This window comes from Haemaphysalis longicornis, unplaced genomic scaffold (genome assembly GCF_048455015.1).
Source record: "Haemaphysalis longicornis isolate Haplotype H1 unplaced genomic scaffold, Haemaphysalis longicornis Haplotype H1 scaffold_11, whole genome shotgun sequence".
NCBI lineage: Eukaryota > Metazoa > Arthropoda > Arachnida > Ixodida > Ixodidae > Haemaphysalis > Haemaphysalis longicornis.
Genome location: NW_027526214.1, coordinates 74,795,295 through 74,821,038, shown reverse-complemented (window position 1 = coordinate 74,821,038; position 25,744 = coordinate 74,795,295). Strand labels below are relative to the sequence as shown.

Sequence of the window (25,744 nt, the reverse complement as noted above, 5' to 3'; positions counted from 1 at the left end):
TTGAGGGTTGTGGCCAGCACCACTCTGACTACACGGGGAGAAGGGGACCTTCTTTTCAACCTTCGGGGCTTGACTCGAACGTCTACAGCCTGTCATGAGCGGGTTACTGGCGGGAAGCCCTCTTATGCTACCTAGGCATCAAGGCTGCCAGAACCGAGACCCTCGCTAGGCTTTCGCAGAATTATATAGTAAGGAAATGAGGGGCTCGTTGAGGAAATACAGAAAGGTAGGTCAGCAGTTATACAACGCCAAAGGAGGCACAGGGGTGTGGTTAGGCTCTTTTCTTTTTCACTACAGTTAATTAGGTAAACATTTTTTTAATTATACAGTAGAAAGAAAGAAAGAAAAACACGCGCCCAGAGTGGGGACCGAGCCCACGCCTTTCGATTACATGTCGAATGCCTTACCAATTCGGCTATCTGGGCGACTGTGTTCTCCTTCACTGTCTGGGCTATTTATGTTAACTAGAAGTGTATCTGACGCTTGAGGGTGGTGGCCAGAGCCACTCTGACTACACAGGGAGAAGGGGTCCTTCTTTTCAACCTTCGGGGCGTGACTCGAACGTCTACAGCCTGTCATGAGCGGGTTACTGGCGGGAAGCCCTCTTATGCTACCTAGGCATCAAGGCGGCCAGAACCGAGACCCTCGCTAGGCTTTCGCAGAATAATATAGTAAGGAAATGAGGGGCTTGTTGAGGAAATACAGAAAGGTAGGTCAGCAGTCTACAACGCCAAAGGAGGCACAGGGGTGTGGTTAGGCTCTTTTCTTTTTCACTACAGTTAATTAAGTAAACATTTTTTTTAATTATACAGAAGAAAGAAAGGAAAACACGTTCCCAGAGTGGGGACCAAACCCACGCCTTTCGATTACACGTCGAATGCCTTAACAATTCGGCTATCTGGGCGACTGTGTTCTCCTTCACTTTCTGGGCTATTTATATTAACTAGAAGTGTATCTGACGCTTGAGGGTGGTGGCCAGCGCCACTCTGACTACACGGGGAGAAGGGGACCTTCTTTTCAACCTTCGGGGCTTGACTCGAACGTCTATAGCCTGTCATGAGCGGGTTACTGGCGGGAAGCCCTCTTATGCTACCTAGGCATCAAGGCTGCCAGAACCGAGACCCTCGCTAGGCTTTCGCAGAATAATATAGTAAGGAAATGAGGGGCTCGTTGAGGAAATACAGAAATTTAGGTCAGCAGTCTACAACGCCAAAGGAGGCACAGGGGTGTGGTTAGGCTCTTTTCTTTTTCACTACAGTTAATTAGGTAAACATTTTTTTTTAATTATACAGAAGAAAGAAAGAAAGAAAGACATGCGCCCAGAGTGGGGACCAAACCCACGCCTTTCGATTACATGTCGAATGCCTTACCAATTCGGCTATCTGGGCGACTGTGTTCTCCTTCACTTTCTGGACAATTTATATTAACTAGAAGTGTATCTGACGCTTGAGGGTAGTGGCCAGCGCCACTCTGACTACACGGGGAGAAGGGGACCTTCTTTTCAACCCCCGGGGCGTGACTCGAACGTCTACAGCCTGTCATGAGCGGGTTACTGGCGGGAAGCCCTCTTATGCTACCTAGGCTTCAAGGCTGCCAGAACCGAGACCCTCGCTCGGCTTTCGCAGAATAATATAGTAAGGAAATGAGGGGCTCGTTGAGGAAATCCAGAAAGGTAGGACAGCAGTCTACAACGCCAAAGGAGGCACAGGGGTGTGGTTAGGCTCTTTTCTTTTTCACTACAGTTAATTAAGTAAACATTTTTTTTATTTATACAGAAGAAAGAAAGAAAAACACGCGCCCAGAGTGGGGACCGAACCCACGCCTTTCGATTACATGTCGAATGCCTTACCAATTCAGCTATCTGGGCGACTGTGTTCTCCTTCACTTTATGGGCTATTTATATTACTAGAAGTGTATCTGACGCTTGAGGGTGGTGGCCAGCGCTACTCGGACTACACTGGGAGAAGGGGACTTTCTTTTCAACCCCCGGGGCGTGACTCGAACGTCTACAGCCTGTCATGAGCGGGTTACTGGCGGGAAGCCCTCTTATGCTACCTAGGCATCAAGGCTGCCAGAACCGAGACCCTCGCTTGGCTTTCGCAGAATAATATAGTAAGGAAATGAGGGGCTCGTTGAGGAAATACAGAAAGGTAGGACAGCAGTCTACAACGCCAAAGGAGGCACAGGGGTGTGGTTAGGCTCTTTTCTTTTTCACTACAGTTAATTAGGTAAACATTTTTTTATATATATAGAAGAAAGAAAGAAAGAAAAACACGCGCCCAGAGTGGGGACCGAACCCACGCCTTTCGATTACATGTCAAATGCCTTACCAATTCGGCTATCTGGGCGACTGGGTTCTCCTTCACTTTCTGGGCTATTTATATTACTAGAAGTGTATCTGACGCTTGAGGGTTGTGGCCAGCGCCACTCTGACTACACGGGGAGAAGGGGACCTTCTTTTCAACCCCCGGGGCGTGACTCGAACATCTACAGTCTGTCATAAGTGGGTTACTGGCGGGAAGCCCTCTTATGGTACCTAGGCTTCAAGGCTGCCAGAACCGAGACCCTCGCTCGGCTTTCGCAGAATAATATAGTAAGGAAATGAGGGGCTCGTTGGGGAAATACAGAAAGGTAGGACAGCAGTCTACAACGCCAAAGGAGGCACAGGGGTGTGGTTAGGCTCTCTTCTTTTTCACTACAGTTAATTAAGTAAACATTTTTTTTTATTTATACAGAAGAAAGAAAGAAAAACACGCCCAGAGTGGGGACCGAACCCACGCCTTTCGACTACATGTCGAATGCCTTACCAATTCGGCTATCTGGGCGGCTGTGTTCTCCTTCACTTTCTGGGCTATTTATATTACTAGAAGTGTATCTGACGGTTGATGGTTGTGGCCAGCACCACTCTGACTACACGGGGAGAAGGGGACCTTCTTTTCAACCCCGGAGGCATTACTCGAACGTCTACAGCCTGTCATGAGCGGGTTACTGGTGGGAAGCCCTCTTTGCTACCTAGGCGTCAAGGCTGCCAGAACCGAGACCCTCGCTAGGCTTTCGCAGAATAATATAGTAAGGAAATGAGGGGCTCGTTGAGGAAATACAGAAAGGTATGTCAGCAGTCTACAACGCCAAAGGAGGCACAGGGGTGTGGTTAGGCTCTTTTCTTTTTCACTACAGTTAATTAGGTAAACATTTTTTTAATTATACAGAAGAAAGAAAGAAAGAAAAACACACACCCAGAGTGGGGACTGAACCCACGCCTTTCGATTAAATGTCGAATGCCTTACAAATTCGGCTATCTGGGCGACTGTGTTCTCCTTCACTTTCTGGGCTATTTATATTAACTAGAAGTGTATCTGACGCTTGAGGGTGGTGGCCAGCGCCACTCTGACTACACGGGGAGAAGGGGACCTTCTTTTCAACCCCCGGGGCGTGACTCGAACGTCTACAGCCTGTCATGAGCGGATTACTGGCGGGAAGCCCTCTTATGCAACCTAGGCATCAAGGCTGCCAGAACCGAGACCATCGCTCGGCTTTCGCAGAATAATATAGTAAGGAAATGAGGGGCTAGTTGAGGAAATACAGAAATTTAGGTCAGCAGTCTACAACGCCAAAGGAGGCACAGGGGTGTGGTTAGGCTCTTTTCTTTTTCACTACAGTTAATTAGGCAAACATTTTTTTTAATTATACAGAAGAAAGAAAGAAAGAAAAACACTCGCCCAGAGTGGGGACCGAACCCACGCCTTTCGATTACATGTCGAATGCCTTACCATTTCGGCTATCTGGGCGACTGTGTTCTCCTTCACTTTCTGGGCTATTTATATTAACTAGAAGTGTATCTGACGCTTGAGGGTGGTGGCCAGCGCCACTCTGACTACACGGGGAGAAGGGGACCTTCTTTTCAACCCTCGGGGCGTGACTCGAACGTCTACAGCCTGTCATGAGCGGGTTACTGGTGGGAAGCCGTCTTATGCTACCTAGGCATCAAGGCTGCCAGAACCGAGACCCTCGCTCGGCTTTTGCAGAATAATATAGTAAGGAAATGAGGGGCTAGTTGAGGAAATACAGAAAGGTAGGTCAGCAGTCTACAACGCCAAAGGAGGCACAGGGGTGTGGTTAGGCTCTTTTCTTTTTCACTACAGTTAATCAGGTAAACATTTTTTTAACTATACAGAAGAAAGAAAGGAAGAAAAACACGCGCCCAGAGTGGGGCCGAACCCACGCCTTTTGAGTACATGTCGAATGCCTTACCAATTCGGCTATCTGGGCGACTGTGTTCTCCTTCATTTTCTGGGCTATTTATATTAACTAGAAGTGTATCTGACGCTTGAGGGTGGTGGCCAGCGCCACTCTGACTTCACGGGGAGAAGGGGTCCTTCTTTTCAACCTTCGGGGCGTGACTCGAACGTCTACAGCCTGTCATGAGCGGGTTACTGGCGGGAAGCCCTCTTATGCTACCTAGGCATCAAGGCGGCCAGAACCGAGACCCTCGCTAGGCTTTCGCAGAATAATATAGTAAGGAAATGAGGGGCTCGTTGAGGAAATACAGAAATTTAGGTCAGCAGTCTACAACGCCAAAGGAGGCACAGGGGTGTGGTTAGGCTCTTTTCTTTTTCACTACAGTTAATTAGGTAAACATTTTTTTTAATTATACAGAAGAAAGAAAGAAAGAAAAACACTCGCCCAGAGTGGGGACCGAACCCACGCCTTTCGATTACATGTCGAATGCCTTACCATTTCGGCTATCTGGGCGACTGTGTTCTCCTTCACTTTCTGGGCTATTTATATTAACTAGAAGTGTATCTGACGCTTGAGGGTGGTGGCCAGCGCCACTCTGACTACACGGGGAGAAGGGGACCTTCTTTTCAACCCTCGGGGCGTGACTCGAACGTCTACAGCCTGTCATGAGCGGGTTACTGGTGGGAAGCCGTCTTATGCTACCTAGGCATCAAGGCTGCCAGAACCGAGACCCTCGCTCGGCTTTTGCAGAATAATATAGTAAGGAAATGAGGGGCTAGTTGAGGAAATACAGAAAGGTAGGTCAGCAGTCTACAACGCCATAGGAGGCACAGGGGTGTGGTTAGGCTCTTTTCTTTTTCACTACAGTTAATCAGGTAAACATTTTTTTAACTATACAGAAGAAAGAAAGGAAGAAAAACACGCGCCCAGAGTGGGGCCGAACCCACGCCTTTTGATTACATGTCGAATGCCTTACCAATTCGGCTATCTGGGCGACTGTGTTCTCCTTCATTTTCTGGGCTATTTATATTAACTAGAAGTGTATCTGACGCTTGAGGGTGGTGGCCAGCGCCACTCTGACTTCACGGGGAGAAGGGGACCTTCTTTTCAACCCCCGGGGCGTGACTCGAACGTCTACAGCCTGTCATGAGCGGGTTACTGGCGGGAAGCCCTCTTATGCTACCTAGGCATCAAGGCAGCCAGAAGCGAGACCCTCGGTAGGCTTTCGCAGAATAATATAGTAAGGAAATCAGGGGCTATTTGAGGAAATACAGAAAGGTAGGTCAGCAGTCTACAACGCCAAAGGAGGCACAGGGGTGTGGTTAGGCTCTTTTCTTTTTCACTACAGTTAATTAAGTAAACATTTTTTTTATTTATACAGAAGAAAGAAAGAAAAACACGCGCCCAGAGTGGGGACCGAACCCACGCCTTTCGATTACATGTCGAATGCCTTACCAATTCAGCTATCTGGGCGACTGTGTTCTCCTTCACTTTCTGGGCTATTTATATTACTAGAAGTGTATCTGACGCTTGAGGGTGGTGGCCAGCGCTACTCGGACTACACTGGGAGAAGGGGACTTTCTTTTCAACCCCCGGGGCGTGACTCGAACGTCTACAGCCTGTCATGAGCGGGTTACTGGCGGGAAGCCCTCTTATGCTACCTAGGCATCAAGGCTGCCAGAACCGAGACCCTCGCTTGGCTTTCGCAGAATAATATAGTAAGGAAATGAGGGGCTCGTTGAGGAAATACAGAAAGGTAGGACAGCCGTCTACAACGCCAAAGGAGGCACAGGGGTGTGGTTAGGCTCTTTTCTTTTTCACTACAGTTAATTAGGTAAACATTTTTTTATATATACAGAAGAAAGGAAGAAAGAAAAACACGCGCCCAGAGTGGGGACCGAACCCACGCCTTTCGATTACATGTCGAATGCCTTACCAATTCGGCTATCTGGGCGACTGGGTTCTCCTTCACTTTCTGGGCTATTTATATTACTAGAAGTGTATCTGACGCTTGAGGGTTGTGGCCAGCGCCACTCTGACTACACGGGGAGAAGGGGACCTTCTTTTCAACCCCCGGGGCGTGACTCGAACATCTACAGTCTGTCATAAGTGGGTTACTGGCGGGAAGCCCTCTTATGCTACCTAGGCTTCAAGGCTGCCAGAACCGAGACCCTCGCTCGGCTTTCGCAGAATAATATAGTAAGGAAATGAGGGGCTCGTTGGGGAAATACAGAAAGGTAGGACAGCAGTCTACAACGCCAAAGGAGGCACAGGGGTGTGGTTAGGCTCTCTTCTTTTTCACTACAGTTAATTAAGTAAACATTTTTTTTTATTTATACAGAAGAAAGAAAGAAAAACACACGCCCAGAGTGGGGACCGAACCCACGCCTTTCGACTACATGTCGAATGCCTTACCAATTCGGCTATCTGGGCGGCTGTGTTCTCCTTCACTTTCTGGGCTATTTATATTACTAGAAGTGTATCTGACGGTTGAGGGTTGTGGCCAGCACCACTCTGACTACACGGGGAGAAGGGGACCTTCTTTTCAACCCCGGAGGCATTACTCGAACGTCTACAGCCTGTCATGAGCGGGTTACTGGCGGGAAGCCCTCTTTGCTACCTAGGCATCAAGGCTGCCAGAACCGAGACCCTCGCTAGGCTTTCGCAGAATGATATAGTAAGGAAATGAGGGGCTCGTTGAGGAAATACAGAAAGGTATGTCAGCAGTCTACAACGCCAAAGGAGGCACAGGGGTGTGGTTAGGCTCTTTTCTTTTTCACTACAGTTAATTAGGTAAACATTTTTTTAATTATACAGAAGAAAGAAAGAAAGAAAAACACACACCCAGAGTGGGGACCGAACCCACACCTTTCGATTAAATGTCGAATGCCTTACCAATTCGGCTATCTGGGCGACTGTGTTCTCCTTCACTTTCTGGGCTATTTATATTAACTAGAAGTGTATCTGACGCTTGAGGGTGGTGGCCAGCGCCACTCTGACTACACGGGGAGAAGGGGACCTTCTTTTCAACCCCCGGGGCGTGACTCGAACGTCTACAGCCTGTCATGAGCGGATTACTGGCGGGAAGCCCTCTTATGCAACCTAGGCATCAAGGCTGCCAGAACCGAGACCATCGCTCGGCTTTCGCAGAATAATATAGTAAGGAAATGAGGGGCTAGTTGAGGAAATACAGAAATTTAGGTCAGCAGTCTACAACGCCAAAGGAGGCACAGGGGTGTGGTTAGGCTCTTTTCTTTTTCACTACAGTTAATTAGGTAAACATTTTTTTTAATTATACAGAAGAAAGAAAGAAAGAAAAACACTCGCCCAGAGTGGGGACCGAACCCACGCCTTTCGATTACATGTCGAATGCCTTACCATTTCGGCTATCTGGGCGACTGTGTTCTCCTTCACTTTCTGGGCTATTTATATTAACTAGAAGTGTATCTGACGCTTGAGGGTGGTGGCCAGCGCCACTCTGACTACACGGGGAGAAGGGGACCTTCTTTTCAACCCTCGGGGCGTGACTCGAACGTCTACAGCCTGTCATGAGCGGGTTACTGGTGGGAAGCCGTCTTATGCTACCTAGGCATCAAGGCTGCCAGAACCGAGACCCTCGCTCGGCTTTTGCAGAATAATATAGTAAGGAAATGAGGGGCTAGTTGAGGAAATACAGAAAGGTAGGTCAGCAGTCTACAACGCCAAAGGAGGCACAGGGGTGTGGTTAGGCTCTTTTCTTTTTCACTACAGTTAATCAGGTAAACATTTTTTTAACTATACAGAAGAAAGAAAGGAAGAAAAACACGCGCCCAGAGTGGGGCCGAACCCACGCCTTTTGATTACATGTCGAATGCCTTACCAATTCGGCTATCTGGGTGACTGTGTTCTCCTTCATTTTCTGGGCTATTTATATTAACTAGAAGTGTATCGACGCTTGAGGGTGGTGGCCAGCGCCACTCTGACTACACGGGGAAAAGGGGACCTTCTTTTCAACCCCCGGGGCGTGACTCGAACGTCTACAGCCTGTCATGAGCGGGTTACTGGCGGGAAGCCCTCTTATGCTACCTAGGCATCAAGGCAGCCAGAAGCGAGACCCTCGGTAGGCTTTCGCAGAATAATATAGTAAGGAAATCAGGGGCTATTTGAGGAAATACAGAAAGGTAGGTCAGCAGTCTACAACGCCAAAGGAGGCACAGGGGTGTGGTTAGGCTCTTTTCTTTTTCACTACAGTTAATTAAGTAAACATTTTTTTTTAATTATACAGAAGACAGAAAGAAAGAAAAACACGCGCCCAGAGTGGGGACCAAACCCACACCTTTCGATTACACGTCGAATGCCTTAACAATTCGGCTATCTGGGCGACTGTGTTCTCCTTCACTTTTTGGGCTATTTATATTAACTAGAAGTGTATCTGACGCTTGAGGGTGGTGGCGAGCGCTACTCTCACTACACGGGGAGAAGGGGACCTTCTTTTCAACCCCCGGGGCGTGACTCGAACGTCTACAGCCTGTCATGAGCGGGTTACTGGCGGGAAGCCCTCTTATGCTACCTAGGCATCAAGGCTGCCAGAACCGAGACCCTCGCTTCGCTTTCGCAGAATAATATAGTAAGGAAATGAGGGGCTCGCTGAGGAAATACAGAAAGGTAGGACAGCAGTCTACAACGCCGAAGGAGGCACAGGGGTGTGGTTAGGCTCTTTTCTTTTTCACTACAGTTAATTAGGTAAACATTTTTTTTATATATACAGAAGAAAGAAAGAAAGAAAAACATGCGCCCAGAGTGGGTACCGAACCCACGCCTTTCGATTACATGTCGAATGCCTTACCAATTCGGCTATCTGGGCGACTGTGTTCTCCTTCACTTTTTGGGCTATTTATATTACTAGAAGTGTATCTGACGGTTGAGGGTTGTGGCCAGCACCACTCTGACTACACGGGGAGAAGGGGACCTTCTTTTCAACCTTCGGGGCTTGACTCGAACGTCTACAGCCTGTCATGAGCGGGTTACTGGCGGGAAGCCCTCTTATGCTACCTAGGCATCAAGGCTGCCAGAACCGAGACCCTCGCTAGGCTTTCGCAGAATTATATAGTAAGGAAATGAGGGGCTCGTTGAGGAAATACAGAAAGGTAGGTCAGCAGTTATACAACGCCAAAGGAGGCACAGGGGTGTGGTTAGGCTCTTTTCTTTTTCACTACAGTTAATTAGGTAAACATTTTTTTTAATTATACAGTAGAAAGAAAGAAAGAAAAACACGCGCCCAGAGTGGGGACCGAGCCCACGCCTTTCGATTACATGTCGAATGCCTTACCAATTCGGCTATCTGGGCGACTGTGTTCTCCTTCACTGTCTGGGCTATTTATGTTAACTAGAAGTGTATCTGATGCTTGAGGGTGGTGGCCAGAGCCACTCTGACTACACAGGGAGAAGGGGTCCTTCTTTTCAACCTTCGGGGCGTGACTCGAACGTCTACAGCCTGTCATGAGCGGGTTACTGGCGGGAAGCCCTCTTATGCTACCTAGGCATCAAGGCTGCCAGAACCGAGACCCTCGCTAGGCTTTCGCAGAATAATATAGTAAGGAAATGAGGGGCTTGTTGAGGAAATACAGAAAGGTAGGTCAGCAGTCTACAACGCCAAAGGAGGCACAGGGGTGTGGTTAGGCTCTTTTCTTTTTCACTACAGTTAATTAAGTAAACATTTTTTTTAATTATACAGAAGAAAGAAAGAAAAACACGCGCCCAGAGTGGGGACCGAACCCACGCCTTTCGATTACATGTCGAATGCCTTACCAATTCGGCTATCTGGGCGACTGTGTTCTCCTTCACTTTCTGGGCTATTTATATTAACTAGAAGTGTATCTGACGCTTGAGGGTGGTGGCCAGCGCCACTCTGACTACACGGGGAGAAGGGGACCTTCTTTTCAACCCCCGGGGCGTGACTCGAACGTCTACAGCCTGTCATGAGCGGGTTACTGGCGGGAAGCCCTCTTATACTACCTAGGCATCAAGGCTGCCAGAACCGAGACCCTCGCTAGGCTTTCGCAGAATAATATAGTAAGGAAATGAGGGGCTCGTTGAGGAAATACAGAAAGGTAGGTCAGCAGTCTACAAGGCCAAAGGAGGCACAGGGGTGTGGTTAGGCTCTTTTCTTTTTCACTACAGTAATTAAGTAAACATTTTTTTTTATTATACAGAAGAAAGAAAGGAAGAAAAACACGCGCCGAGAGTGGGGACCGAACCCATGCCTTTCGATTACATGTCCAATGCCTTACCAATTCGGCTATCTGGGCGACTGTGTTCTCCTTCAGTTTCTGAACTATTTATATTACCTAGAAGTGTATCTGACGCTTGAGTGTGGTGGCCAGCGCCACTCTGACTACACGGGGAGAAGGGGACCTTCTTTTCAACCCCCGGGGCGTGACTCGAACGTCTACAGCCTGTCATGAGCGGGTTACTGGTGGGAAGCCCTCATATGCTACCTAGGCATCAAGGCTGCCAGAACCGAGACCCTCGGTAGGCTTTCGCAGAAAAATATAGTAAGGAAATGAGGGGCTATTTGAGGAAATACAGAAAGGTAGGTCAGCAGTCTACAACGCCAAAGGAGGCACAGGGGTGTGGTTAGGCTCTTTTCTTTTTCACTGCAGTTAATTAAGTTGTAGCGCCACCATCATCATCTTCACTAGTGGCACGATCATCATCAGGAGTTTGGCCAGGTGGCATGGAGGACACGCGACACTCGGCACCCGGCACACCTCGGGAACGGCACCCGCGCTCTACGCGCCTCGTCGTGTTCATGGCACAGCCAACGCAACCACAATAAACGTGGGCTCGGCCGTACCGCCTCATCGGCCGCCTACAATTTGGTGACCTGACAAGCGGCTTCGCCATGGCTTCGCAACGCTGCTTCCCCAGCCACAACGCGGACGACGGCACGCCAAGAACGTTCCCCGCCCTCCCAGATCTTCCCTTGCTGATCCCGTTTGATTCCATCTCAAACCACGCTGCATGGTTCGTCATCTTGAAGAGCCATTTTTCGGTAAATGACATCTGCTCACCGGGGAGATCGAACAATTACTTTTATTTTGAATCTACTTTATATGTTGTGTTCATGAGGTACGTGCACACCACCTAATAGACAAAAATATCTCAATTTTCCTCTAATGTCATACTACGCTAAAAAAATTCAAGACGTGTTGCGAATGACGCCCTGCTTCAGGTGGCTTCGGTTTTATCCCTCTTTGTTCACGCAAGGAAAGGCCTAAGACTAGAGTTTCATAATTTGTTTCGAACCAATAACATAGCAATCGTAGTATTCATACAGCAAACCTTGCATACTACAACGAATAAAACAATAAATATTTCATTAGTGGAGTTTGATTGTGTAAAGTTCTCTACCCATCAGGGGGAAACTTTCTGATTCGCTAGTTTATTTCTTTATTTTTCTTTTTGATACCTCATTCGCATTTGCATGCATTACAGGAGAGAGATACATATTCCTGACCATCAATTTTGGTTCCAAATACACGATAATTCTATAAAGCGCGCTAAAAATCGTCAATATAAAGTGTATATAACCATACGTGGAAGATAACTACACTCTCGTATTGAGCTACGATAAAATCAATCCAGAAAGGCGTCACCTTCAAAGAAAATATAACAATTGGCTTTTAGCTAGTGGTCCCACCTTGGATATGTAGACTGGTGCTTGGATATGCTTCTGTGCTTCTATTCTAGTTTTTTAATGATAGATATTACGAAACAATTTCTACCTAAGGTTTTGTACGTCTGTGCTGTTTCACGTCTTACCAATGAAGTTTACATTTTATATTCTCGCATGCAAAGTTGACAGTGCCAATTACCCAATACGAATCGCCCGGACCTATTCTGTAGGTTTTCGAGCGTATCAAACAGCTGTTTGGTGTAGGGATTATACAAAACACATGCGTACTCCAACATCAAACGCACACGAGAGAAATGCGGTTGTTTATTTAAGCTAGATGGAGATTCGCTGAAATTTGCCCTAACTTTAAGTTGTGAACGTGCCTATTTAACCTCTACCCACTCGCTAAATAAAATCCTACTTATTTATATTGGCCGGCCGTTCTCAAAGCAGCGTAATTTACGGTTTTTGTATAAAATTAAGACGAATGTTTTTTTGTAAAGGAGACGTTAACACACTTCCCAACATTAGCAGTTTTAGCATGGCGTTACCGTGTTTACGTAACCGTTTACTGTGTTTGCTGGAGTTGACTACGCAGCGCGAGAGTTACCGCGAACGGTAACGTACCGGTGCAGGCTTCACCATCGCCAGAGGCTTCCGGTAACACAGTAAACAGTAACGCAAACACGGTAACGATATGTTAAGACTGCCTATAAACGACGACTCTGAATCAGCAGGCCAGGATGTTAATAAATTTGAATCGAGGCAAAGAGCTTCGAGCTGATGCGTCGATGAAGCCGGCGGGCGGTTCGTGGTAGCGTTAATGACTGGCGAGTCTTTGTTCATCCGCCGTGGTGAGCACGGTCTTCGTGTGGCAATAAATGACATTCCGATGGCCTAAAACATTTCCTGGTAATGTTCCGCGAGTCCTTGCACCTTGCCCGTTCACCTAGAACACTCATTACTGTTTGACAAACGAAGTTCGTTCATTTAAAACGTAGAAACACCGAGCGCGTGGAAAACGGGTCTGTGTCGTTCGGCTCCCTAACGGCTTTTTCTTCACCCAGGGTGAAAGCGGTTCTACACATCTCAGTCTCTTTTAAACACGTCTGTCCATGAATTATCGGCCCCCACATGCTTGCCGTTGTTCGGCTATACAGCGCTTCCCGAAAGAATGACGTATAACATGACACCTTACGTTGGCCTGTCTCCTCTTGAACACCGGTTGCCAAATATTCTGCGACCGTTCGCTTTCCGTAATTCGGCCGAAGACCGCTACCCGAAATCAACACGTAAATTCTTGGGCCGTAGTTCCGCCGGTCTTCTTTTTAATACCGGCTGCCCGAAGAAAATGAGTATTCTGCAGCCGGACGCGTGGTTGACATTTGAAAGTGCGAATGCGGTCTCCTGTAGAACAGCAACTGCAACAACAATACGGATATTGCATGGCCGGTCGCTTGCCGTGCTTCAGCTGAATCGCCCTTTCCGAATGAAAAACGGATGACCTAAGGCCGTGCTTCGGCCGTTCTCTTTCTCAACATCGGCAGCCGAAAGTGAACTGAACATCTGGCAGCCGGTTAGCTGCCATTGTGCGCCTGAACAAGGGCGGCCGGAGAAATGCCCAAGCGTTGATTGGTGAATGTTGGTCGGTTAACGTACGGTTAGTGGCGGCGAGAACCTGGAGGCTGGCTGGTCATTCCAGAAAGCGGCCATAGACTAGCCGGGCTTGGGACACACTTTCTTACCGCCTGGGTTGTTATTTTTAAAAAGTTTGGAATTTTTTCTGCAGCCGTAACCAAATTGTCTCTTGTAATTGTTAATATGCACCTACCTGTCTTCTATTACCCTTGACTATGTGTTAATTTTGTTGAATTATTTGATCTACTGCCAATATTTCATGTACCATTGACTATGCGCTTACTCACTGGAGGTCCCTTTTCAGCCCTTGGCTCTGGGACCTCCTTCTGTATTGTCACTCATGTATACAGAATCAACGAACAAATAAACTCTTTTTCTGATTCTGAAGGTAGAATATACTGGCTACTGCGCTTAGGGGGATCAGAGAACGCGAAATTATATCTATCCATTTCCTGATTTTGAACAAGCTCAGTGAGTTTATTTTTCACGATTAGCTTAGAATCGATAGTGGAATAACTAGGGAGTACTTTGTGAACTGTAGATTCTTATAGTTGTAAAGGAGCCTCGCTGACATAATCAGCTTTGTCGAGGATCATGATGTCGCCTTCTTTATCTGCCGGTTTTTACTATTTCGGGGCAACGTGCGAGTTTCCTCAGGGCTTCCTTTTCCCTGTTTGTGATGTAACGGCTGAGAGAGGTTTGTTTTCGGTATGCTGCTTGTACGTCACAATGAACGTCTTTGATGTATATGGCGAGGTATCCATCGCGCTTTGTAGGAGGGTTCCAGGGCTTATGGTTAGGTAATGCAGTTCGGGCTTCGTCGGTTGGAGGGTGGTTATGGAGGTACTCTCGCAGTCTCAAATTCCTGGCGAAGAATTTTAGGTCCTTAAAAAGTTGAAATTCTCAAAACCGCCAATTTCCGACAAACATTCAAGAATTTGACAGGCCCTCAGTGATCTGGTGACACGGTAATACTACAGAGATTCATCACAGTTCCAGTGAGATTTTTTTGGGTGTTGATAGGCTGGGGAGAGTTGACAGAAGGGGATAAACATTAGGGTTTACTTGACTCCAGACGCCGTAAATTAAAACGCACGAGTAGGTAAAAGCAGTACTGAAGCACCATTACAGCCCGCAGAAAGCAGTTATAGCGGAATAATGTAAGTTCAACCGTCGTGTGCCGGGTGAACAAGAACGCGAGTCAGAACTCGTGCTGCACCTGAAGAATGTAGCCAGAACCTGTGAATTTGGTGATTTCCTTGACCAAGCATTGAAGGACAGGTTTTTCGCATGGCTTCAATGTGTGGACACGCAGCGGGAGCTAATGGCAGCAGACACAGAAGCCCTGACCTTTGAAGGGGCCTGCAAAGTTGCCCTAAACATCGAACTTGCTTACAATCAGTCGCAGCAGAATAAATTCGATGAAGACAGTCGTTGGGGAAACCCCGTAACCGAAGGCCCGCAACTTAACAAACTCTTTGGCCAATCACAACGCCACATCGCCTCCAACCACCGCACAGGAGTCAGGGCGGAACAGATAGAGTGTTTCTGATGCCAGAACATTCATTCAGAAAGAACGTGCCGGTACCGCAGGTACAAGTGCCACAATTGTTGCAAGGAAGGACATCTACTGACGATGTCCAAGCTGGGAGCAAAACCAAGCAAAGTATTAAATTGCGTTGACGACTCCGGTGAAGAGTCAGATGAAGATTTCCAGATATGTAGCGCCGCCAGCAGCAAGGCGCTGTATGACGTTACGTGGAAGTAGAGGTTCGCAACATGACTGCAACTAGACACCGGCGCCTCCATGACAGTGGTGCGAAGGGTGGTTTATCAGCAGGAGGGGGAACACCCTCCTTTGGGAGCAGTGACGGAGCCATTAAGGACGTACACGGGCGAACGGAGTCCCAGTTCTTGGATCGGTCGACGTGCAAGGTAAACAATACACGTAGGCTTGCGTTCTTCTCCTCGTAGTCTTCGATGATGCAGGCAAAAAATTGTCGGGCGAATTATGGCGAAACTGGCTGAGTCGATGAAAGTTAACCTGGCAGGAAATCGCTGTCATTGGGTAGGTGGACGTGGTAACAGAGCTGAAATAAAAATTCGCGCCCGTTTAATCGAAGCAGTTCGGAATGATGTCGGGGTTAAAACTCAAATACTGATAAAAGCCCTCCGCACACCAGTGTTTGCAAAGCACACAAAGTATCTTCCGCAATGGTGGAACCAGTAACCAAGAAGTTGAATTGACGGGAGGAAACCGTCGTTGTGAAGCGAGTCACAACAAGTGACTCGGCAACGCCCTTGGTAGTGGTGCCGAAAGATGGAGGGGCAGATGTGCGCCTGTTCTGGTATTATAAGCTCACGGTGAACCCCGTGCTGAAAACGGAGCATTACCCACTACCGCTACCATAAGACTTGTTCGCAATCTTACAGGGCAGGAGCATTTTTTGTGTTCTAGATCTAGCCTCGGCATATCAGCAAGTAGAGCTATGAGAAGATTCTAACGGTCTCTTGACCATCAATACGCATAAGAGGCTCTTTCAGTACCAACGGCTGCCCTTCGCCATTGCAAGTGCACCGGCAATTTTCTGTCCCTCATGGACCGAATTCTCTGCGGCATTCCTCACGTCGAATGCCACATTGACGATGTAATTATTGGAGACAGCACCCTGTTGGACTGTAAATTGCGGCTGGAACAAGTACTTCAGTGTCTTCAGGCCCACAATGTTACGCCTCACAAGGAAAATTGCAACTGTTTCAAAGTGAAGTTCGGTACGCAGGCCATCGAATATTAGCGGCGGGAATATATCCCGTGGGGTCAAAGATGATAGCAATCACGGCTGCACCAGAACCAACAAATGCAACAGAACTATGTGGGGACCAGGGTTCTAACGGCGGCCTAGCTCAATCCTCGAGATCCGGCCGCAAGGCTAGCTCCACTGAACACCGCCGCGGATCACCAACTTGGCGTATCGGCAGCGAACAGCAAGGAACACAGGACACAGAATTCGCCCACTCCGACGTTTATTGCAATGCAATAAAGGAGACGTCGGGCGCATCGTTCTACACCGCCGACCACCTTAGCCGGGCGGGAGAGACAGGCGCGAGGGCGGACAAAAGGAAGGCCAAAAAGGAGCGAGTCGTACTTACGGCCGCTCCCGACGATGGTTCGTGTCCAAAGAGGCCCTACCTCCGTCGCCCGCGTCGGACCAGGCCGCCGGAGCTTCCGGGCAAACCTGTCACGTGAGGGGGTCCGGCAGCGCCCCCCGCTCTCACGGGGATCCTCCCGGAGGGGAAAGCGCGCGACCGCGGAGAGAGGTACCACCCCTCTCGCCTCCGCGGCGGGCCGAGAGGAATAGGAAAGATGGCGGAGCTCCGCAATTCCCACATCCCTCCCCCCTTTGACCAATGCCGCTCGACCTCGAGGGCTCCGGCGAACGATGACCTCACCGTTCATTTCGCTGCCTGACACACCTCCTTGAGCAAGTCCAAGAAAGTCCGATCCCGAACATGCGCAACTGCGCCAACGTCCGCGTTGCACCGCACTGCCACCACATAGTTACATAGTTCGCCACAGTCCGCCGGTTGGCCTGCTTTCGTCAGCCGGCCCGAGGTCCGCAGGCCCCGCCGGAGAAGTAGGCTGGGCCGGTTGAGCACAGGGCCCGGGCAGTAGGCTGCTCCCAGGCGGTCACTTCCCGCAGCGGTTCGCCCCGCGCCGACGGGGCGCTTGCCTGCCGCACCGCCGGCGGCTTCCGCTGCTTGCGGATTCAGCAGTGACCACCTCGAGGCCCGGACCCGGGCTGGAGGCCGCGTTCGTAGTGCTGCCTCCCAGGTGGCCAGTTAGCCCAGCGCCGACGATGGCTTTCGCTCGGCGCACCTCGGGCGAGCGCCTCCGCCACCATGGAGGAGGGGGCGCGATCAGCCGGCCACGGGAGCCGGCCCGACGCGCAGCTCACTCGCTGTACGGGCTGCGGGGTCGTTTTGGCATACAGCTGGGCTCTCGTTCATCCCTGGGGTGGTGGCGTCGTGGTTGGAGGGTCGCTCGAACCCTGGGCGTGCGGGCTTGAACCCTCCGGAGACGTTGGCCCACCCGGTCAGCGACCTCGCCGATCGCGGGTGTTGGGGCGGTGCGTCGGGAACCTTCCCTCCGCACCTCCTCCCTGCAGCTCGGGACCTCGCGAGCCCGAAGTGGGAGCGTCTGCAGTGGCTTCCTGCCGGCTGGCGCCCTCTGGAGTCACCCCGTGCAACCCATTGCCGGACCTCACGGCGTAGGCTGCGCGTTTAGTTGGCGCGCCGCGAGGAGCTTCCTCTGGCAACCCTTCCTGTGCGCAACTTTGCGCGCTGGAGGGCGGAGACCCGGTCAGCGATCTCGCCGGTTGCGGGTGTTGTAGCGGTGCGTCGGGAACCTTCCTTCCGCACCTCCCTCTAGCTCGCGACCTCGCGAGTCCGAAGTAGGAGCGTCGGCAGTTTCTCCTCTTGGAAAGTACTGCTTCAGCTCGCCCACGTGAATGGGGCCGATTATTCGACCTGACCTCGGGTCTTTCAGCTTGTAATTCAGCCGCGAGATCTCAGCGACTACGAACGGTCCTACCCACTTGGGTGCGAGACCGGCCGCGAACCCTGCGCTGGCATCGCTCAGCGCGTGGTTACGTTTCAGGACAGTGTCGCCCACTTGGTACGCCACGTCTCGATGAGCTCGGTCATAGGCCGTCTTTTGGTCGACCCTGGCTTTACCGCGGCTGCGATTCGCCTCCTTGATGGCTTCTGCCAAACGCTCGCGCAAGCGCCGCGCGTAAGCCGCATCTGCTGCTTTCGCGGGGACTGCGGTCGACCTCCTGGCCAGAACCGTGTCCGTCGGTGTGTTCAGCTCCCTGCCGAACATCAGGAATGCGGGCGTGAAGCCCGTGCACCGATTCACGCTTGTGCGCAGAGCGACGGAGATCGAGCTCAAGTGCTCATCCCAGCCTTGTTGCAGCCGGGCATATGCCCCAAGCAGTGGCTTTATGTCTCGATTTCGGCGCTCCGTCACGTTAGACTGGGGGTGATAGCACGATGTTGTTTGCTGCCTGACACCCATGGCCGCGCACGCTTCACGAAACAACCTTGATGTGAAATACGTGGCGTTGTCGGTAATCAGCCGCTCCGGAAATCCGTAGCGACAAAACACCTCAGACAGCTTTTGCAGGACCTCCTGTGCTGTCGCTTTGCGCAGCGGATAGAGTTCAGCGATCCCACTGAAGTGGCGTGTCACCACGAGTACAAACTTGTAACCTCTCTTGCTGCGCGGCAGCGGGCCCATCAGATCGCACGCCAGGACCTCCCACGGCTTTGTGCTCACGATAGGCTGAAGCAAACCCGGCGCCTTACCGCCTCGCGATTTGCGCTCCTGGCAGACGTGGCATGTGCGTACGTACCTACATACTTGTGCCTTCATGCCGGGCCAGGTAGCATACCGACAAAGCTTCTGCCATGTCTTTGGCGCGCTACTGTGGCCGTCTGCGTCGTGGTAGTGCTTCAATGCAGCACACCTGAGCTTGCTCGGGATAACGGCCTTAAAACACTCACTTGAGTCATTTTTGCCGGGCACGTATTTCAGCAGAGCTCCATCGGCGTCAAGCAGGTAACTTTCCAACGCGCTCGCAGCAGTACCAGCTGCATTAGAGCCCGCGCCAGCCGCAATACCAGCAGCTTCCCGGCGCCCGTCATTCACCGGTGTTCGATTTGCCTGAGGGTCCGTCTCTTCATTAAGACTGGCGATCACCTCCCGACAAAAGAAGTCCTCCTGCTGAGCCTCGACTAGCTCTTCCCGACTGAACGCAACCTCGAGCGTAACTCCTCCCCCGACGAGATGCACGTGCTCTGAGCTTCCGAAACTTGGGTCCTCCCGCGTTTCGCGCTCTCCCCGCGCCGAGAAGGGTCGCTGACCTACAGCGTCCTCCTCGGCCTCTCCGGCCGGTTGGGTGTCGTCCACCGGCGCCCGTGACAGCGCGTCCGCGACCACATTCGTGGCACCTTTGCGGTAGCGAACTTCGAATTCGAAGCGTTGCAATGCCAGGGCCCATCGCGCGAGCCTCCCGCTGGGCTCACGGAGGCGGGAAAGCCATGTGAGGGCCATGTGATCAGTCTCGATCGTGAATTTGACCCCCTCTACGTACATCTCGCACTTTCGAAGTGCGTAGATTATGGCCAGACACTCCTTCTCGGTGACCGAGTAGTTTCGCTCTGCCGGTGTCAGCGCACGGCTCGCAAAAGCCACGGGTCGCAGTTGTTCTCCATCCACCTGGAGGAGCACTGCCCCTACGCCGAGGTCACTCGCGTCTGTTTGGATCACGAATGGCCTGTTCAGATCCGGCAGTTTCAGCGATGCAGTGTCTGCAACAGCTTTCGCCAGTTGGCGTAGGCTGGTCTCCTGCTCCTCTCCCCACTCCCAAGGGGCGGATTTCCTCAACAACTTTGTCAAGGGTGCTTGCAGGCGCACGCAAGCGGGGATAAACTGGCGGTAGTAGCCGATCATCCCTAGAAGCGCCGAACTCCGGCGACATCCTTCGGCGTGGGAAACTCCAAGATCGCCCGGAGTTTCTCGGGATCGGGGGACACCTGTCCGCGTCAGATCCGATAGCCGAGCAGGCTCACTTGAGCGCTGCATATTTGCGCCTTGGCAGGATTGATGGTTATGCCCGCCGCCCTGAGTCGTCCCAGGACGTCTCTCAGGTGGCAGAGGTGCTCCTCGAAGGTGCGGGAGTAGACGACCATGTCGTCCAAGTAGGCGAGGGCATGCTGCCACTTTGCCTCACCGAGCACCCGGTCGATCAGGCGTTGGAATGTGCTCGGACTTCCGCACAGACCGAAACGCATACGTACGAACTCGTACAGCCCCCGATGGCAAGTGAACGCTGCCATTCACCGCCGGGACGCATCTCGACCTGAAGGTACCCCTTGCTGGCGTCCAAAATGGAGAAGTATTTTGCGCCACCGAGATTTGCGACGATTTCGTCAACGCTCGGGAAGGGGTACGCATCCTTTTTCGTGACCGCATTCAGCCGTCGATAGTCGACGCACAAACGCCAGCTACCGTCTTTCTTTCGTACGAGCACCACTGGAAACCCCCAAGGGCTCGTCGAGCGGCGGATAATGCCTGCTTTCAGCAGTTCCTCCAGCGCCTCGTCAGTTGCCTGCCTCTTGGCCGGGCTGACGGGCCGGGGATTGCATTTCCATGGTTGAGCATCGCCGGTGTCTATGCAGTGCTGCACCAACCTTGTGCAACCTGCTTGCTCAGTGAATATCTCGCCGAAGTCACCTAACAACGACAAGACGCGGTCACGCTGCGCTGCTGTCAGCTCGCTAGCACTTGCTAGGAGCGCGCCCAATTCCTCGCCCTGACCTCGGGGTGGAAGGCGCGCAGCGCAGAAGAAATCAGCCGCGGCAGCAGCAACGACCGAGCCCGGAAGGTGCTGCGCGCGCTGGCTACCGGCAGGGCCTGAAGCTTCTGCTTCCCGCGGCGCGAGAGACGTTTCGGCGGCGCGCCCATGCAGTGACTTCTCTGCGGGCGGCGGCTCGGAAAACGGTTTTAGCGGCATAAACGGGCCCTCCCGATAGCCTCCGTTTCCGACGTCCACGACGCGATAACGCTGCGCCGCTGTCAGCTCACTAGCACCTGCTAGGAGCGCGCCTAACTCCTCGCTCTGATTTCGGGCTGGAGGGCTGGCGGCGCAGGAGAAATCAACCGCGCCGGGAGCGGCGACACCCGAGCTCGGAGGGTGCCGCGCGCGCCGGCTATCGGCTGCGCCTGGAGCTTTTAAATGCATAGCATTTTAGTAACTCACAATGTCACGCGGCGTTGGCGTGCGCTGTCGTAGTCCGCATGCGCGCCTTGTCGTAGTCCGCATGCGCGCCCTGTCGTAGTCCGCAGGCGCGCCCTGTCGTAGTCCGCAGCCAGGAAGAAATAACAGTTTCCGGCGCCCGGTTTCGAACCCATGACGCCGCGGGCGGAACGCAAGGTGCCCGGCGCACAACCGACCGAGCCACGAAACCGACACAGATTTCAATGCACCGAACGCGCCTTATATCCTTCACTCATTTCTCGTTTGTTTCGAAAGCGCCACAAGTTGTCCCGCGCTTCCAAAAGATGGCGACACGGGTCCCGCGATCAAGAGATACGACTTGCCGGCGCACCCCATCGGAAATGCTGTGCATTTGATCGTGCCCCTCGCGAGGGGGATGTCTTTTTTGTTCCTTGCCTTATCGATGGTTCTTTTACGCACTGCCATGCATGCCACCAGGCCACGAATTCTCATAACCTTCAAGACCTGAATCATCGCTTCGTCGCAGTTCCTGTTCCAAGGGCCACACCTGCCATTTTACTGAAGTGGCTCCTACAACAAAACAGTTATTTCCTCTTTTCTTCAGTACGCAGCGAAGCCAGTTAAAAAAACGGTCTATTGGCAGTGCTCTTATTTGGGAGGTTTGAGGTGGGCAATGGATGTTGTATACAAGTAAGCAGAATTACGGTTTGTGCTATACAGCACGGGTGCATCTGCCACGTCTACTACTGGGCTTCGCCAATGTCCTGTTCAGAGGAGCATGGTAGTCTTTTATCTTCCAGTGGCTGTTTTAAAAAAACCCTCAGGTCCCCTTTGCTTGTCTTGCAAACTGTGCAAACATTGAAAATTTTGCAAACAGGGGGCAACTTAGAGTCTTTCTTTTGAAACATTTGAGGGATGCAGCGGAAATTATCTACAATTGACCGTTCGTGTGTTTTCTGCTTGCCGATGTGGATGCATCGGTACCATCGGATGCATTGCCTTGGCATACCTCCTTTTCTAGGACAACATTTGCCTTTTTTACAGCAAAGCTGTAAATGGCTAGGATCCAGAAAATCGTCTCCGCTCCCAGAGAGATGTAGACAGGAATCGCTAGCGAGTTACTCGTAAAACTGCGCGACATACCTCCGGGGCATAGATAAAAATATACAAAATTAAAAAGGTCCTATGACCTTCATATTTTATTACAAGACGGCTTACATTTCGTTTAAAAACTGCCGTGTGATCACGATATTCCCCAATGCGATATTGCTTCCCTCGGCGCGCGGGACGTTTCGGCGGCAGCCTTACACAGCGACCTCGCTGCAGGCGGCGGTTCGCGGAACGGCTTTAGCGGCGTAAACGGGCCCTCCCGATAGCCTCCGTTGCCGATGTCCGCGACCAGTCCAACCTTGGACATAAAGTCTCTCCCCAGAATGACTGGGACCGTCAGTCCGGGCAAGTGGACGAAACGCATTCGCCGTACACGCTGACTCCAACGCACGACGAGGCGTACGTCACCGCGTGACGTAACATCACCACACGCAAGCTGGAGAGGCAACTTCCGCGGGCGCAGCCGAATAGCTTTGCGCTCGAGATGGGAAACGACCTCGTCCCCTACGAGTGAAGTGCTTGCCCCGGTGTCCAGCAGTGCCTTAAAACTCCGTCCCGCAATTGCGAGGTCGAGAAAGGGCGCAGGCGCGCTGGTCGGAACTCCGACTCTGAATGCGGCGGGCGCGGTGATGTTTTCCTCTCGGGCGCGTTGATCAGCCGCCGGCGACTTCACCGGCGGCCCGCTGCGTTTCCCTGTCCACCTGGGCAGATTCGCATCATGTGACCAACTTGGCCACACCTGAAAACGCGAAATGAATTCCGTGCTGCTTGCTGCGCCGCTCGAGGCTGCTCGTACGCTCCGCGGCCAGCTGGCCGCATCCGGTTCTCCGGGGGAGAGTTGTGAGCGGGTGCCAGCAACTGCGGCAGCGCCGATCCCGTGTAGGGAAGCCCACTTGGGCGTGCGTTCGCCGGCCGATCCCCTGACCGGTTTGTTGTGTGCACGGCGCGCGGGGCTGCCAGGACCTCCGGCCGTATCGCCTCCGCGTTGCGCAACCCATACGAGTAGGGGTCCAGCGCTCGGTCACCGAGACCGAGCGTTTCTCGCTAGCCGGGTATCAACGTAGAGCCGACCTCGACTCGCCCGCTGCCCGTAACGCCGCGCCAAGCACAGCTTGGTTCCAGTGTTTCCACCGGAGGCGGCGGTGGCCGATACGCGCGTGAAGCCGCAATTGCTGCTTGCACACGACGAGATTCGGCCGCCAGCTCGTTGAGATCTCTGCACCTGCAGTTCCTCAAGTACAAGGCAAAGGTGGGGTGGCATTGCCTGATGACCCGATCGACCCGCTCCGAGTTCGGGGCATGTGGGTCGGCGTACTCGTAAAGCTCCTGCGTCGCACGGACATACTCGATCATCGATTCGTCCGGGGCTTGGGTGCTCATTTCCAACTCTCTACGCATCCGCGGGAGGTAGTCGACGGGCAGGAATTCCTCCCTGAACATCGTTCGGAAGTCATCCATCATGCGCGCTGTGTGGCCTATCACTCGATACCACCGGGCGGCATGGTCGACTAGGGCTGCGGGCAGAACTCTGTGCAGCACCTCGCTCTCGCTGATGCCGGTCGCCTGCTCGTAACGGCTCAGAGCCAGCAGGAAAGCGTTCGCGCTCACTTGATCGCTATAACCGCTATACGTCGGCATCGGTAGCTGCACCCTGGGAGCGGGTGAGCGCGCCGCCTGCAGCACTTGCTGCATGGCGCTTGCGAGAGCGTTCGCGATGGAAGCTGCATCCACAGTCATTCCTTCGCTTACGGGCGCCTGCGTGCTCACTTGCACGAGAGGCGCGCCGCATGGGGCTTCAGCATTTGCGTAGGCCCGGCGCATGGTGGTTGAAAGCGCGGCGTCAGCTGACGTAGAGCGCTCGTGGAATTCAGAACTTTCCGAAATTCTCGTTGGTGCGCGAGCCGCAGCATCTGCGTAGGCCCGGCGCATGGGGGTTGAAAGCGCGGCGTCACCTGACGTAGAGCGCTCGTGGAATTCAGAACTTTCCGAAATTCTCGTTGGTGCGCGAGCCGCAGCATCTGCGTAGGCCCGGCGCATGGTGGTTGAAAGCGCGGCGTCACCTGACGTATAGCGCTCGCGGAATTCAGAACTTTCCGAAATTCTCGTTCGTGCGCAAGCCGCACTCGCGGTTGCGTAGGGGCCGTGGAGAAGGGGGACCCGAGCCGCTCCTGCGGCTGCGGTGGGCGCTGTTGATGCAGAGCATCGCGGGACCTCCCGGGCATGATCACAAAGGTCGGCCAACAGCATCAAATCCACCAACTCATAATCCTGTGCCATGTTCCTCGGAGCTAGCGAACCTCGAATTCACTTGAAAACGAGTCCCACGTTCGGGCGCCAAAAATGTGGGGACCAGGGTTCTAACGGCGGCCTAGCTCGATCCTCGAGATCCGGCCGCAAGGCTAGCTCCACTGAACACCGCCGCGGATCACCAACTTGGCGTATCGGCAGCGAACAGCAAGGAACACAGGACACAGAATTCGCCCACTCCGACGTTTATTGCAATGCAATAAAGGAGACGTCGGGCGCGTCGTTCTACACCGCCGACCACCTTAGCCGGGCGGGAGAGACAGGCGCGAGGGCGGACAAAAGGAAGGCCAAAAAGGAGCGAGTCGTACTTACGGCCGCTCCCGACGATGGTTCGTGTCCAAAGAGGCCCTACCTCCGTCGCCCGCCTCGGACCAGGCCGCCGGAGCTTCCGGGCAAACCTGTCACGTGAGGGGGTCCGGCAGCGCCCCCCGCTCTCACGGGATCCTCCCGGAGGGGAAAGCGCGCGACCGCGGAGAGAGAGGTACCACCCCTCTCGCCTCCGCGGCGGGCCGAGAGGAATAGGAAAGATGGCGGAGCTCCGCAATTCCCACAACTAAAATCGTACCTAGGCATGGTGACATTTTACTCTAAGTTTCTGCGAACTTGACAATCATGGCAGCACCACTTTACGCAGTTTTAAATAAAAATTTGCGGTGACACTGGCACGAAGAATGCGCTGAGGCTTTCCGCAAAACAAAAAACTGGTCACGTCAAGCTTAGCTTTGTGCTTCTACAACCTTAAACTGCCCCTAGTGCTCAATTGGGATTCATCCGAGTATGGACTGGGTGCGCTGATTTCGCATGTGCAACCCAACGGGGATGAACGGCCCGTTACATTTGCCTCTCGAACATTATCGGCCGCAGAACGTGGTTACTCGTAAATTGCAAGAAAAGCACTCGCCATTATCTACGGCTTAAAGAAGTTTCACTGCCATGTGTACGGCCGCATTTTTACGCTGTTCACGGATCATCAGCCGCTGCTCGGCATTCT

The 25,744-nt window shown here is 52.2% G+C and overlaps 1 protein-coding gene and 2 non-coding genes across 3 annotated transcripts; all 3 read right to left on the bottom strand.

The window, feature by feature from the left end:
- Nucleotides 1-3,233: 3,233 nt before the first annotated feature.
- Trnak-uuu (transfer RNA lysine (anticodon UUU)) lies at nt 3,234-3,305 on the bottom strand. Its single transcript has one exon. It is a non-coding gene; the product is annotated as a tRNA-Lys (tRNA).
- Nucleotides 3,306-7,080: 3,775 nt separating this feature from the next.
- Nucleotides 7,081-7,152, bottom strand: Trnak-uuu (transfer RNA lysine (anticodon UUU)). Its single transcript has one exon. It is a non-coding gene; the product is annotated as a tRNA-Lys (tRNA).
- A 16,338-nt stretch (nt 7,153-23,490) lies between these two features.
- On the bottom strand, nt 23,491-25,100 carry LOC144160688 (uncharacterized). The gene has a single exon (XM_077691893.1). The coding sequence runs from the start codon at nt 24,721-24,723 to the stop codon at nt 23,491-23,493; it is 1,233 nt and encodes a 410-aa protein (XP_077548019.1). The 5' UTR covers nt 24,724-25,100.
- Between the last annotated feature and the right edge of the window lie 644 nt (nt 25,101-25,744).

Coding starts and splice junctions, on each gene's coding strand:
- LOC144160688 (XM_077691893.1), bottom strand. CDS start 24,723: ATGGCACAGGATTATGAGTTGGTGGATTTGATGCTGTTGGCCGACCTT.